This window comes from Tupaia chinensis, unplaced genomic scaffold (genome assembly GCF_000334495.1).
Source record: "Tupaia chinensis unplaced genomic scaffold, TupChi_1.0 Scaffold000140_1, whole genome shotgun sequence".
In the NCBI taxonomy this organism is placed as follows: Eukaryota; Metazoa; Chordata; class Mammalia; order Scandentia; family Tupaiidae; genus Tupaia; species Tupaia belangeri.
In genome coordinates, this window is record NW_006159610.1 from 9949011 (window position 1) to 9964354 (window position 15344).

Genomic DNA, 15344 nt, shown 5'->3' on the forward strand with positions numbered 1-15344 from the left:
CTCAAGACATTAAATTCAGTTTTCATATCCCTTAATTGAGTTGACATCCTTCTTCTTTGGAGCATTCATTCAGAGGCCAATTCTTAGATAACTGAGTGTGCGTAGATGGTTAGGTGTGTCAAGCCACCAGTGAGAGAGACATGAGAGTTTGCAGAGAAGATATCTAGAAATAAGGCGATGGATTCATCTTTAAATATGTGTAGTCTGAAGTACATGTGGGTATAGTTGACAGGCTCTTAGGTAAGAGACCCTGCAGAAAGGGCATGATGAACTGATAATGTCACAGCAAGTCTGCAGGGAGCTCTGGTTGTATAAATCTTATCTCAGGCCAATTAAGGTTGAGTTTGGTCCCACTTGAGTCATCTCCCAGAGATGCAGCCTCTTTTTATTTTTAATTTATTAATTGTCATCATAATCTTGTTTATATTACATTGAATCACATATAACTTTACAGTGTATTACATTTCTTTTTCTAGAAGGAATACCATGCATATCAGTCAATACAGAGACATTCAAATCCCCATTTCATCATCTAATAGCTTTTCATTTTTTTCTCAATTATTATTATTATCCCAATTATTTTTTAAACAGCCAATCACTATTTCTCATTTTGCTTGTAAAAAGACTTTACCCAACATGAAATACTTCTCAGACCAATCCAGTTGAGAATATTATACACATCATCAACAGGTAATAAACGATATCTGTGTCCTACTGATATCATGCCTCTGTATTTGTTCTCTTGCTATCTTTCTCTATACTCAGCCTCTTTTGAAAGGAGCTTTCAAGTTGGGGGTGGTGGCTCATCTGGTGATGTCACAGACAGTGGGGATCTTCTCTTCTCATGCTTACAAGTGCCCTGGTCTGATATTCCATACCTGCTCACACCCTGTCATGGACACATGGGCCCTCTCTTGTGTGGCCCTTTGTATCCTGGTAACAAGTGAGTTTGCAGAATATTAGGATCTTCTTACTGGGCTTCCTTAGTTGTGAATGTTTATATTTTCCTTATTTTGTCTTCTTTTTTAGAGCACACAGATGCTGGGGTCACCCAGACACCCAGGCACAAGGTGACAGAGATGGGAAGAGCAGTGACTCTGAACTGTGAGCCAATTTCTGGCCACGCCGCCCTTCTCTGGTATAGACAGACCATTAGGACACTGGAGTTTCTGATTTATTTCAACAACAAGGCTCCTGTAGACGATTCGGGGATGCCCAAGGGTCGATTCTTCGCTAAGATGCCCAATGCATCACTCTCCACTCTGGAGATCCAGTCTACGGAGCCCAGGGACTCAGCTGTGTATTTCTGTGCCAGCAGTACAGCCACAGTGCTGCAGAATCACCCTCTCCCTGTGCAGAAACCATTCTGTGTCCCCTTCCTCCAGCTCCCAGCAGTTCTGAGTAAAGTCTTCCCTATTCTTCTCTCCCCATGGGAAATAAGTAGATCTGAGGTATATCAAAGACAAAACAAAACAAAACAAAACAACAACAACATTATATAGTATTGACAGAAAATCTTATGTAGGAAATAGCAAAGAAAATGGGTTTCAGAGGTTTGTCACGAATTGTCTGTGGGCTCGCAGCTCACCCACAGGGAAGATGAACCTTAAATACCCCCACAGTAGAGTTTCTGTCTTGCATTGTCATCCCCACCTGTATAGTGATGCTGATAATAAGCTATGTCTTCTGAGTTACTCAGTGCTCTTTGCTCTCTTCCCTCTGTCAGGTTTGGAAAGCAAAATAAAATTATAAAGCATTTCAAACCAACTAGCCATGAAAGGTATGTGGATGTGGGATTTTAGCCAAGCTCATTGTGACCCCATGACCTATTTGAACGATGTAAGAAAAGCTTTATCAGACTGACGGACACAGGCTCAGCTTTACAACTAACTTACTTGCACTAAGGTGTCACAAGCTCTGGTTGTTCAGGGCACAACTCTGCCTGTTTGGAAAACTGGTTGTCTAGAACACTATTTAGGAAGGTTATGGCCAATTAAAAGCTTATGCTGGGGACGAGCAGATGGTACAGTGGTTACTTTGCTGGACTCCCACATGGCTGACTGAAGTTTGAGTTTCGAACTCGGTGGCTTGGAAATCATCCTGGTCGCATGTGCATGTGTGCCCAAGATGCTGGGAGGAAAACGGAGGGGAAGGAATTGTAGCATGGCCATTTGCCCTGTGGGTGATTTCTCACTTTTCCTCTCACTGTGGTTTTGTTGTTGTTGTTGTTGTTTTTTTTTCCTTTCTTTCTTTCTCTGGTGAGTGCATATACCCTAAGTTAAAAACAAAACAAAACAAAACTTATGTTGGAAATGTCAACCAATGTAAACTATTCATTACAACTCCTGTATCTCTCTTTTCTCCCTCTTCCTTCACTTTTCTCTCAATATAAAATGAACTTTCAACCTTGACATTTTGGAGAACACTGGCTATAGGTAACCAATTCTCGTTCCTCTGGGAAGCCATTCTCACAGTTTGGAATTGAATAAACATTTTTACTCATTAAATTAACTTCCAGTTAGACCTCTTCTATTTTAGGTTGACATCTGTGAATAAATTACTTTCCCTCTCCCCACAAGAATTTTTTGATTAAAAAAAGAAAAAAAATTTAACTGTGATGGTAGACATTTCTTTATGATGCTAATTTCAACTTCACATTTATGTAGGGATTTTTTATTACATCTAAAGAATATCTCAGACATGGAAAAGTAGACAGTTTGATACAAATGGCAAAGTGGAAAATTAATGTTATATATAAAGAAAGAGGACTAAGAAGGAGTGATAGTTGTAAGCTATCCCTCCTGGATCCTGGGGCCCATTTGTGGGAGAGCTCCAAGCCACCTGAAGGCCTGTGTGGACTCAGAATGCTGGTGAGGCATCTTCAACTGCCTGCTCTGGAAAATCAACATGGATCCTCCCTGAGATATCTGAAGGTTATGCAGGCCTGTCCAGTCTCCCTTTGTCCTGTTCTTTCTGATCCTACGTCCTTAGCATCTGAATCTGTATTTTAATTCTGACTTAAGCCTGAAATTTATACACAACCCTTACGATACACATTAAATGATGTTGATGCTTGTCTTCTGTAGTCTTATTTACATAGCAATCCCTTCTCCATCTGTATCAGAGTACCGTTGGCAACTGGTGCAATGATGTCTGTGTTTTGAGTGTCCAAGGCAATTAATGTTCACAGGAGTTCACCGTGAAGCTAAATTTCAGATGTCATTGTCCTAACATTTTTTGTTTTAAATCATTCAGGGGCCTTGATTTTCAAGATAGAAACAGAATAAAAAAGTTAGAAGGTAATTATTTGCTCTTTATTCTGTAGCATATAATCATGACAATGAGTTGTAAAAGGACTAAAGAGAAGGGGCCAGTGGATGGTGTAATGGTTATGTTGGTGGACTCCCATGTAGTGGACCATGACTCAAGTCCCAGACCCAGCAGCTTAAAATTCTCACCAGGCAGGACCAGCAGTTGGCGTAATGGCTATGTTGCTGGACTCCCACGTAGTTGACCGCGGTTCGAGTCTTGGACCCGGTGGCTTAAACTCATGCCGGGCACATGTGCATGCGTGCCCAAGATCCTGAGAGGAGAATGGAGGAGAAGGGATTGTGGCATAGCCATCCCCCCGAGGGGTGATTTCTCATTTTCTGTCTCTCTGTCTCTCTCTGTCTGGTGAGAACACGTGCCCTATAGCATAAACCTCTCAAAAAAAAAAAATTCACGCTGGGCATGTGTGCATGTGTGCCCAAGATCCCTGGATGAAATTTGGTTTCTATTGTCTGTAAACAGGGGACATAATCACATAATCTGAGTGTGAGTGAGAGAGATTTTGTGTGCTCCTTGTTCTCTTGGTTCCTCCCTGCTACTTTCAGATCATTTTCCTCCCTCTGACTTTAAAGCTCTGCTCCTTTACACAAATGACATAAAACTATTACTCATTAGTGCTGCACATACTTCCTTACCTACAGAGCTCTCTCTCCAGCCCTTCTTCCCACTACTAGTCCTGTTGTCTTTCTTGATGGATTTATGATCACACAGACAACTTGCACAGTGGTTTGGCTTCTCAATTTCCTAACCTCCTAACTTCTGGTAGTTTTTATTTATTTTTTTTCCTTTAGTATGTTCTCTTTTTTATCTTTTATTTATTTATTTTTTTTGAGAAAGAGATTTTTGCTATAGGGCATGTACACTCACCAAAGAGACAGAAAGAGACAGAGAGACAGAAAGTGAGAAATCATTGGGTATGGGGACAAGGAGTTGTTTAGATAAAGCTCTGGGCCCTGGTGTAGAGCACGCAAAACCACAATCTGTCAGGAGCTTAAGAGCCTGGCTTCATCCTGATGCTTTGATAAGGATTTTTAAGACAGGGCCCAGAAGAGGACACCTGACTGTTCAAGTCTTAGGAGCCCTCAAACTTCAGAAACCCACAAGCACATTAGTATTACTAGAAAAATGTCTTCATGGGTCTGGCAAGGCCCAAAGTCTGATGTTTCTCTATTAGGGATCAGAGCACTGAGGAAAGAGATACATTACTTGTGTTTTAAGCTTGTTATACGCTCATAGTTTCTGTATGTATGACTCTTTATATCCTAGAAATTAGGCCTGGAGGTAGGTAAACAGAAACCCACAAGCACATTAGTATTACTAGAAAAATGTCTTCATGGGTCTGGCAAGGCCCAAAGTCTGATGTTTCTCTATTAGGGATCAGAGCACTGAGGAAAGAGATACATTACTTGTGTTTTAAGCTTGTTATACGCTCATAGTTTCTGTATGTATGACTCTTTATATCCTAGAAATTAGGCCTGGAGGTAGGTAAAAAAATCCCCATCCTGGACATCCTACAATGCTATACTGCAATTTGTGTTTTCTATGTAAAAAAATCCCCATCCTGGACATCCTACAATGATACTGCAATTTGTGTTTTCTATGTATTTATGTGATCATATTCCCTCCTTAGCCCTGTGTCCATATTTTGCCTTCTTCACCCCTGGGTCTCAGATACTACAGATCCTGAAGACACCATATTGGAACCCTGTTATAAGAAGTGAACATAAAGCACTCATATGTGTGCATGTATACCTGTGGGTGTACGCATGCATGCACACACACACACACACACACTTACTGACATAAATAAATGGAGTGAGTGCTGCTGATTATCTACCATTACGGAAGTTTCATTGTTATAACATGCAGGCTAGCCAATTACATGTTTCTCTCTGTCATCTGGACGTACTACCCAGTTGGAAGTATTGGAAGAGTGTATTTCTGTGACATTAGTGAGATACGGAGCTAATATGTTCCATCCTCTCTGTAAACAGAAGTATTATTGCTATCTATATTGTAAGAACCAGGCCATTCTTCAGATTTTCATCATCCCCTATAGAAAGAGTCCATTTGTGGGTACTGGAGAAAATCAGATGTTCATTACTGGTGCTTTTCTAGGAGGAAGAGGAAGATTAGAATTAACTACAGCATGCTTATTGTGTTCTTAAGGAAAATTGTAGATCTCCTTCATTCCCACTCAATCCACACAGTCCCTGAAGGATTAATGCAATTTTGAACCTTACTGGCACAAGGGCATCTGCCTCTCACCTTCACTAGGAACAAAATCTCCCCAGACCTTGCTCGTTCCAGGGAATTTGTCCTTTCTGTGATGAGCATGTGAACCAAGTCCAGATGCTTCTAGAAGAGAACTAGAGTTAAACCCTGAGTACACAATTATTTTAATGCTGTGTCTAGGAAATAGGATTGACAGTGAGAGGACTATTGAAGTTCTTGGTATCTGAGAAGTAATGTATTGGTGCCCAGAATTTGAGATGGTAATGGGACATCCAAGTGGAACTATCCATCAGGCAGCTCAATGTGTGACATATCAGGGGAAGTAGAGTAGTGGTTGTGAGGCACAACGGTCACCAAAGCACTAGAGTTATTTGAGGTAACAACAGAGGAAGGTGCTTGGAGTCTTTGAATGAATCAACCCCATCCCAGAATAAATAGTTTATTTCAGTCTTTTGTAGAAGGTTGGTGTTCACTTTGGGAAGGAGGTCCTTTCAGCAAAGACAGAGAGAGTGATGTCACTCCCACCCTTTGGGGAGAACAGAGTGCCTAGAGTCTCCTACCTCACTGCTCATGCCCACAAGGACCTCTTATGAGTGAAGCCTCCTCCTGCCTCAACCTGTCATGGCCGCCAGACTCCTCCACTACGTGGTCCTCTGTCTGCTGGGAGTAGGTGAGTCCACAGAAATAAAGAATTTTTGTTTTTTAATGTTGCCAGTTATTTTTCTAATTGTATTCTTATTCTAATTCTAGAATAATTCTTATAATTATTATTCTAACTATTTTTCTTATTCTGTTCTCAAATTTTGTCTCACAGATGCTGGGGTTGTCCAGACACCCAGGTACAAGGTGACAGAGATGAAACAAGCAGCAGTTCTGAGATGCGAGCCAATTTCTGGCCATGATACCCTTTTTTGGTACAGACAGACTGTGGTCCAGGGACTAGAGTTTCTGGTTTACTTTCGCAACCAGGCACCTATTGATGACACAGGGATGCCCAAGGATCGATTCTAAGCTGAGATGCCTGATGCATCCTTCTCCACTCTGAAGATACATCCCACAGAGCCCAGGGATTCAGCTGTGTACCTCTGTGCCAGCAGCTTAGCCACAGCACTGCATAATCACCTTCCCCCTGTGCAAAAACGTTTCTGCTTCCCTTTCTCCCTCCAGCTTCCAGTAGTTCCCAGCCATTTTCTGGGCTCCTCTCGTATCAAAATATGGATGTGGGTCTGGTGTTTTATCTGTCTCTAGACAAGGCAAGAACAGAATGGAATAAAGTATCACATTAGGAAACTTTGTAGGAAGGCAATGGGTGGAGAGGTTCTTGGATTCTCATAGAGTTCTCACAAGAGTGACTGAGTCCAAGACCAAGGATTAATGTTACAGACTAGGAATTTCAAGAAACCGGGTAAACTTAAAATTTGGCAACCCCTGCACATAGATCATTGTCTTTTCATTTTGCTTTTCACTCCACCATTTCTTGTCTCTTCTACCTTAAAAAAACTCCCAGCATCTTTGATAGCTTCCAACATCTAAATGGCACTTTGGCTTCTTAAGTTTCTTCACTTTCTCACATCCAATCATTAATTCTTCCAACTCATCACAGATATTCACTTCCATTCTCATATTCTAGATTTACAGTTACAAATAATTTGAAACACCTCCAAAATAGCTCTTCAAATATCTTATTGTCTTCCACAATCTCTTTCTCATTTCAGGTACTGCCTCTTCGCTAATTCTTTAACCCTATTAGAATCTCTAATTGACTTCTCTTGTAAGCATTGTACTTTTTTTTTAACCTCTCATATATGTGATTCCATCATTAACTCACTTGAGGTTTTGGGCACGCACGCTCATGCTCCCAGCATGACTTTCAAGTCATTAGGTCCAGGACTCGAACCATGCATTTGGCCATACGAGATCCAAAGTCTTAATCTCCATGCCACCTGCTGGCCCTAACTTATATTTTGTGGTCTAAGACAAATGTGAAATTCTTGGGCATATCTTCATCTCTCTTCCTTTTATCCTCTATGCTTCTTTCCTGGAAAATAAAATGGTCCTCACTCCGTGTCCTTTTGAATGGTATAGAGAACCTAAAAAGTCTTTTACCCTTGTCAAACAATGTTATAACCAGGAAGTGTTTCTTGAAGTTTGTAAGGCCATCTATACAGAGATAGGACAATGTTAGCATGAAAGATATGAAGAATAAATGGAGATAAAGGATCCAAGGTTTTTGCATTTTCTAGGAAGTGATAAAACCTGCAGTTTAGGCAAGGATAAGTCAAGGATGGTTACTCCTGTGAATAGTTGGCACCCCAAACACAGGAAATCTAGTGCTCAGTAGCTTGTTTACTATTTATTCCTCCTTGGCAAAGAAAGACCCCATGGGATTTGGAAGGAATCCTGTCAGTGGATACAGGCATTGCAGGCCCCACAGAACCCTGAACCCAGCACACCTGTCTGTGGGATGAGAGGAGGATGAGGACCTGTGCCTTTTCTTGTGCTTCCCTTGGCCTTTGTGTTTTCAGTTTCATCAGTCATCACCTCTCCCTCATTCATGATCCTGTGATGTGGAACACATCCCAAATCTGGACATATGGCAGATAGCAACTATGAAGCAGACCATGAGGTATGACACCACTCAGTATCACATCGGAATAGAGTGCCCCAAGTGTCTAGATCATCTCTAAGAGAACATGCATGTCTGGATTTATGTGCCTACAATCAAGAATGTAGAACGTGTGACTAGAACAGACAGAACAAAAAGCCTTGGATGATCCATTGTGTCCATCACCCTCACTGTCTTGAGGGGATGATGGCAGTGGACTCAATAAGTCCTGCCAGGGTGGTGAGAAAACGTGCACCTGGTGTTGACCAGGTTGGCTCCGTGGGGGAGCCAGACATCCCCTGTGATGGTAGACAGAGTTCATCAACTGGTGTGTTCTGAGCAGACTGCAGCCATGCTAATACCTTCCCCTCATTCACAAGGGAAGCCTGGGCACCAGGCTGTGGGAACCTTGGAAGCAGCCACCTCCAGGCTCAGATAGCCTTGCTATTTTCCACCCTGTGTCTACAACTACAATTTTCTGTCTCTATCATGATGTGTACCCAAATTGTTATGTTTATTAAAATTATCATTAACTTTATTCAGTCTAATAAATGCATGTCCCCTGTAATCTAGGCTGGCTCAGTCTGGCAGTAGATCAGGTTGTAAGGACACTATAGGGGGTACTTATCTCTCTTCCTTTCCATCCCTCTCAATCTCTCTTTGTCATGAAAGAAAGAAAGAAAACAACAAAAAGACTCTCAAAATGTTCTCAAACTCTAGTAAAACAGTGTTTTACTCTAAACCACTGCATGAACATGAAAGCATACCTACTCAGGAATTGCTAAGATTCGGGATGCACTAGCCCCAAAAGCAGATGTTTTAGAAAGAGGCAAGAAAAATACTGGATAGTACATAAATGAAAAAAACCCATTCCATTAGAAACTGTATATAAAATCATCAACTATGAATATCAGGGGGATTTAGAGGAATATTCTGTTTCCTCAAATATTTGAAGCAAGTCTAGTCATGGTAACAGAAAAGGCAGATACATCTACAGTGAGAATGTGTTGATTCAGAGCTGAAGACATGAGAGAAGTAACTAGAAGGACTTAACCACTTCAGCCCACCGGTGTTTTTGTGTTGATACAGGGTACAGATCTGCTAGGAGCACAATGAGGAACTGATAAGTGTCTAAGTGTCTATCCTATGGCTTGCTTTCTTTATAGCCTAGTATAGGAAGTGTGCTTCTAGATAATTTTCCGCTGACCACAAGGAGGCATTGTGGTGATACTGATAGTGGAGAATTGTAGAGAATTTTCTTGTTACTTTTCAAAAAGGACATACGATTAAGAGATAAATCTTTTTCCTGCTCTTCAAATGTTGAGATAAATATTCTACTGGCTATACTGTATGCTCTAAACCCTTAAAATAAGTTTTTCTTCTTTTTTAGATCATTTTATTTTATTTGTGTTATTATTTATTTACTTATGGAATTCCCGGGCTTGATTTCTATATTAAGGTAGGAATAGAAACATCAGTCACCCATCTGTGATGTGAGTAACAAAATACAAAGATATTCCTTCAGTAGGTTTGCAAGTGAGACTTTAACAAAAGCTATTCCTGTATAGAGGGACTTTGCACTATCTTAAAGTATGTGAGATATGGGGAATAGAGACCTGACCTGGTATAGAGATGGGAATAGGCTCAAATAAGAGAATGCTTGTCTCTGAGAAGCAGCACGTGACGTCAAGGATATAAACAGCTGCTTCACACCTGATTCAGCCAAACTCAGACTCCCCTGCCAAATAGGAAGCTGTATAAAATATTACAGTGACATTAACACCAACGGTCATCACTGGTAGATCCACCTATCAGGGGCCAGGAACTCTTGAACTCCTGCCTCCCAACCCAAGCTCAGTCTGGAACAGACAGATGCACCCCTCCTCTTCTGACCCTGACATGGATCCTGAACTTTCCCATTGTGTGACCCTTTGTCTTCTTGGAGCAGGTATGTCTGGGCAGAAGGAAATCTTTAACTTAGGCTCCCTTTGCCTCAGTTCCAGGCCTTTCCTTTCATGGCAGCCAAACCACCCTCCTTCTTAACTCTGACTCCGCTTTTCTTCTTTCTCTCTAGGTCACATGGGTGCTATGATTATCCAGAACCCAAGATACACAGGAAAACCAGTGACTCTGAATTGCTCTCAGAATTTGAAACATGATGCCATGTACTGGTACCAGCAGAAGCAGGGTGGAGCACCAAAGCTGCTGTTCTGCTACTACTATGAATTCCTTAACAAGGAGAAAGACTCCTGATAACTTCCAGCCTGGCCGGCCGAACTCTTTTTCCTGCTCCCTTAGTATCACCAGGAGCGGGGGACTCAGCCGTGTACCTGTGCGCGAGAAGCAGGGGCACAGAGCTGCTGTGCTACCATCCCCCTCTTCACAAACCTTGGTTTCCCAGATCCAAGTGCTTTCTCTCAGACCCTGCTTCCTCCTTACTGCAATAGGAAGTGGGTTTGTGGCTGTCGTTATCTCGTTTGTTGACAGAAGTTGGGGATAAGGACAACAGTTTCATTGACAGTTATGCCAAGAGTGGAAACGTGGTTACATTTGCCTGACATTTAATTTGTGGTATTTTATCAGATCACCTTAAGAATTCATTCTGTCCTATTCAGTAGTTAAATATAAACTTTTTCTTTATTTCTTTGTTTATTTTAATGTAAGTTGAAGGCTTAGAGGTATAATAGACATTATGCCAAGGGTTATGGACACCCAATGTCAAATATGGTAGAATTTTGTGATTTTTTTAAGTTGATTTATTTCTTGACAGAGAAAGAGGAGGCACCCTCGACGAGGTCTCCATGCTGTGATCCACTCCCAACCTCGCACAGACGATGAGTGCACACATGGGTACCTGGTGTGTACAGGAAGACCTCAGGATTAGAATTTAGGACCCTCCCATGTGGCTTTAGCATCACAAAGTATTATGTGACCACTGAACACCCCAGCTGGCCTCAACTCCAGGCCTGGAGTTACTACCTCATTAACAGGAGAATAAAGTAGCACAAGATAGAGATCTCTCAGAAGAAAAGCCATCTTGGAAATAAAATTAAAAATGCATTAATCTGCTCATTTCTGGAATTTCAGGTGTTATTTTCATGGCAAAATGAAAACTATGAATAGATACATAAAAGCTACTGCAAAGAGACCATGTTTAGAGATGAAGATTGCAGAGCTGTCTGCATAGAAGAGGGCCATGATGCTGTGGAGTACAGGAGAGCTTCCGTGAGTGTCTAAGAAATAGTGTCTCAGTCTTGACTGATATGCATGGTAATCATGCTGGAAAAAGAAAAGTTACACACTGTAAAGATATATATGATCAAATGTAATATAAAAATAATTTTAAAAATTTAAAAAGAAATACTACAGGAGTGAGGGGGATGAGATGCCTGGTGCCCTTGGGAAAGCTAAATGAAGTTCTGAGCAAAAAATGCTGGCACCTCATAAATATTCACATGGGAGTATATATATTTACATATTACCTTATCACTAATATCTCTGGATGTGACTGGTGTTTCAAAGTAAAGTAGAAAATATTAATAGTGGTAAGAATATCTAAAAAGGCAAAATTTTGCACATTAAATAAAGATAATCTGGGAAAAATATAACAAAGTCTATTCCAAAATAACTAACAAATTGTTCGGTTTAACAATAATAATTGCTAACACTAAGCACTTTTTACATACCAGACTTTCTTTTCTCCACTTATCTGCTTTATATATTTACAGCTTACCTAAATTTTATGACACCTCATGAGGTAAGTACTATTATAATCATACCCATTTTAAAGATAAGGCAGCTGAGACACAGGCAATTTAAATAACTTTTTTTAAAAAAAGATTTTTACTATGGCATATGTGCACTCTCTGGAGACACAGAAAGGGACAGAGAAAGAGAGTAAGTGGGAAAGTTCCCCGCATGGGGATGCCCACCACAGATCCCGTCTCCTTCATTTTCCTCTCAAGATTTTGGGCACAAACACTCATGCAGCTGGCATGAGTTTCAAGCTGTAGAGTCCAGAAAAACTGTAGTCGGACATGTGGGAGTCCAGCACCTTAACCACTACGCCACCTGCTGGCCTCTAAGTAACTTTCTTTTTCTTTCTCTCTCCCTTCCTTCCTTCCTTCCTTCCTTCCTTCCTTCCTTCCTTCCTTCCTTCCTTCCTTTCTCTCTCTCCCTCTCTCTCTCTCTCCCTCCCTCCCTCTCTTCCTTCCTTCCTTCCTTCCTTCCTTCCTTCCTTCCTTCCTTCCTCTTTCTTTCTTCCTTTCTTTCTTCTTTCTTCTTTCTTTCTTATTGTAGACCTTGTTTGTGGTAGAACCAGGACCCAAATGCAAATGGGTTATTTCCAGAGCTCATTCTTACTGCAGAGAGTATATGGATTCTAAACTAGATCTGTGTTAAGGAATGTAGCTGTTCACAAACTGGAGAATTTCTAATCTCTTGCCAACATTGCACCACTTTCCTTTGGATCTTGGCTAGAATACTAAGTCCTTATGATTCATTGGCTGCACTTGAGTACACTGAAACCCAAGATTGAGGGAGCCCTGGAGGGTGAGGGATAATAAATATTGGGTTTTGATCCTGCACCTGGGGCATCCTTTGAGGATGAATGAGTCTCCTTAGATGGTGAGAAATTAAACTTACTGTTTTCAGTTTGCACAAATGCTCAGGTGTTCTCCCTAAGCACTGCACTGTGGACCATGGTTACGTGCAGTGTAGGACATCTACGAGGATGCAACTTGAAAGAAAAATTGACAGGATGCTCAGGGGACAGGTGCAGGCAGAGAAGCACCTGCCTCTGAGAGTGGTGAGCAAGGCTGATGTGACTCCTCTATGCAGCCTGGTCCTACCAGCAACCTGGAAGGCTGGGCAGCATTGGGAATTGGGAGAATAAGCTGGAATCTGGCCATATCATAGAGGTCCATTGTAGTCTGAGAGTGGATATAGGGACTGGCATCAGAGACACATATCCACCTACTTCTACCAAACTGGGACACCGAGATCTACATGCCCAACCCTCTCACCGCAGGGACTAGGATGCTGGACTTAAAGAGACTGGCTTAGATCTTCCCATGGACACCAAGCCCCTCATCTATATGAACCATACGATTTATATCTATACTATTTAGAGATATTGACTGATTGATACAACCTACAGGAAGGCCATCTATATGGAAAAGGCTCAAGTCCAATAAAATGTATGGATTGCTCTCTCTTCCTTCCCTAGCTTCCTTTGTTCCTGATTGAGAATAGGTGGCTAGACAGGAACTAATCACTCATGTCATCTCAGGTGTGCAGTTAGTGCTGAGAACTAACCCTGTTTTATTTTATCTGGGATTCCAGGGCCCTTCCTTGATCCTGAAGTTTGACAACTTCTTGCCATATGAATATGAGTAGGGTTTGGGGGAAGCCCTTAGTAACGGAGACAAAATAGAAACAGCACATACATTTGCAAGTGGACTCCCAGAACACAGTTAAAGTCCAGCCTTCCCAGGGCACCTTGGTTCTCTGCTATGAGGTTATTTTGCTTCTTGTGGGCAGATGCATACTGGGCATAGACAATCTACCCTGCTCTGGGGATGACACTGTACGGTCTATTATAACACCTTCTTTGGTAGTCCAACGTTAATCTCTCTGTTTCTCTCTCCCCTTGCTCTTTTATTGAGCAGCATTTTATATTAAATAGCAAGACTAGGGAAGAGATAGTTCCACTTGCAAGGCTTGTCCTTATACAGGGAAGAAACTGCACCGACAGGAATGTTGATGCAGCCTCATGGTTTTCTTATCAAGTAGGGAAATTAGAACTGCTAAAACTTTGTAGCAGATTTTAAGACAAGTGAATTGACTGGGTCATGCATTATTCACTACACATTGAACTGTTCCTCCTGATATAAATCTGTCGGATAAACCGTTTAAGTGCCACTTAAATAGGACTCATTAAAAGTTAGATGCAGTACTTGGGAAGATATATTAAAATTATTACAGTTTGCCCTACATTTTTAATATCAATAAAAAATATCAAGTACCACACTTGTTCGGAACAAAAGGGATTTCTGAAATCTACCAGAATGGCTTTGTAAAAGCCCATACATATGTATCATATGGATTTTTTTGCTAGACTGAAATTTCTAAGGTGACTGAATAAGTAGGTGTGTGTGAGCAAGGTGCTCAGTAAAATCAGCTGTTGGGCCTGCTAATTCTGAGATGTCTGACTCGGAGGAGAGGAATGAATGTGTCCTCACTTTAATTTTGAACAATATGCAGCTATTTCTAATATGGAAAAGTCTATTGTATCATCACACACACAGTGATCCACAAGATGAGGCAATTCCAGCTCTTTAATCAAACAGCCAAGAAATACTACTCAAGATCAGATTCAGATAATTTTCAGTGAAAATCATAGAAGTTGAAAATGGTCACCTGGGCCACCATCCAACTATAATGTTCTACTTTTCTCTTTCTTTTGTTCATTACACATCTCTGCTCCTTTATTCACAAATGGTTAAGGCTGTTGGGTCTCTTTATTCACCTTCAAAAGTTTCTTCTATAAAGTGAGGGGTTGGGGCTCCTTCCCACCTTTTATAACTCCATGATGTGGTCTAGAAAACTGACCCTTCTTCAGTGAAATGGCCAAATAACTCAACCAGGAGTCAGATTAGAACTTCTCCAGGATTATGTCTACCCTCCATGTCCTGCTGCCCAAAGGGAGGGGAGACATGGGAGCATAGACTCACCTCACCTGTCAGTCTCAGGTGGGTTGTGAAACTGGGACTGGAGGTGCAGATGCTTCTGCTGCTCCTGTGAGCCTTCCACTTGGAGAGATTGGAGGGTGTAATAAAGGAGAGGGGATGGGAAGGGCCATAGTTTGCTATGGCTAAGCCTACGGGAAGAGAATTCTCTTGTTCTCTGGGAGTGTGAATCCACCAAAAGTGTGAGAACCTCATTTAAAGAAGGGGGGAAATTAAAACCTTAGGAACATGTGAATGTACTGGAGAACAATCATGAGCTCATGGTGTTAGATGCTCTGGGAGTATGGAGAGAGTAGGCAAGCAAGAGGAAGTACTTTGTTTTTGTTTGTTCATTTTTAGTTTGCTGTAGGGTGTGTGTGATGGCTGGGGAGAGACAGAAAGAGAAGGAAAGTGAGAAGTTACCCCTGAGGGGATGGCCACAGTCC

At 41.4% G+C, this 15344-nt stretch overlaps 1 protein-coding gene across 1 annotated transcript; it reads left to right on the forward strand.

The window, feature by feature from the left end:
• The first annotated feature begins 694 nt into the window (after nucleotides 1-694).
• LOC114007222 (uncharacterized) lies at nucleotides 695-10423 on the forward strand. The gene is made up of 8 exons (XM_027770548.1): nucleotides 695-943; nucleotides 1030-1451; nucleotides 4597-4611; nucleotides 4797-4811; nucleotides 6733-6785; nucleotides 7281-7336; nucleotides 9942-10118; nucleotides 10245-10423. The coding sequence occupies exons 1-8, from the start codon at nucleotides 814-816 to the stop codon at nucleotides 10421-10423; spliced, it is 1047 nt and encodes a 348-aa protein (XP_027626349.1). The 5' UTR covers nucleotides 695-813.
• Nucleotides 10424-15344: the final 4921 nt, after the last annotated feature.

Coding starts and splice junctions, on each gene's coding strand:
- LOC114007222 (XM_027770548.1), top strand. CDS start 814: ATGTCACAGACAGTGGGGATCTTCTCTTCTCATGCTTACAAGTGCCCT. Junction 6,786..7,280: donor TCTCGTATCAAAATATGGAT/GTGGGTCTGGTG, acceptor TTCTCATTTCAG/GTACTGCCTCTTCGCTAATT. Junction 7,337..9,941: donor ATCTCTAATTGACTTCTCTT/GTAAGCATTGTA, acceptor AAAATATTACAG/TGACATTAACACCAACGGTC.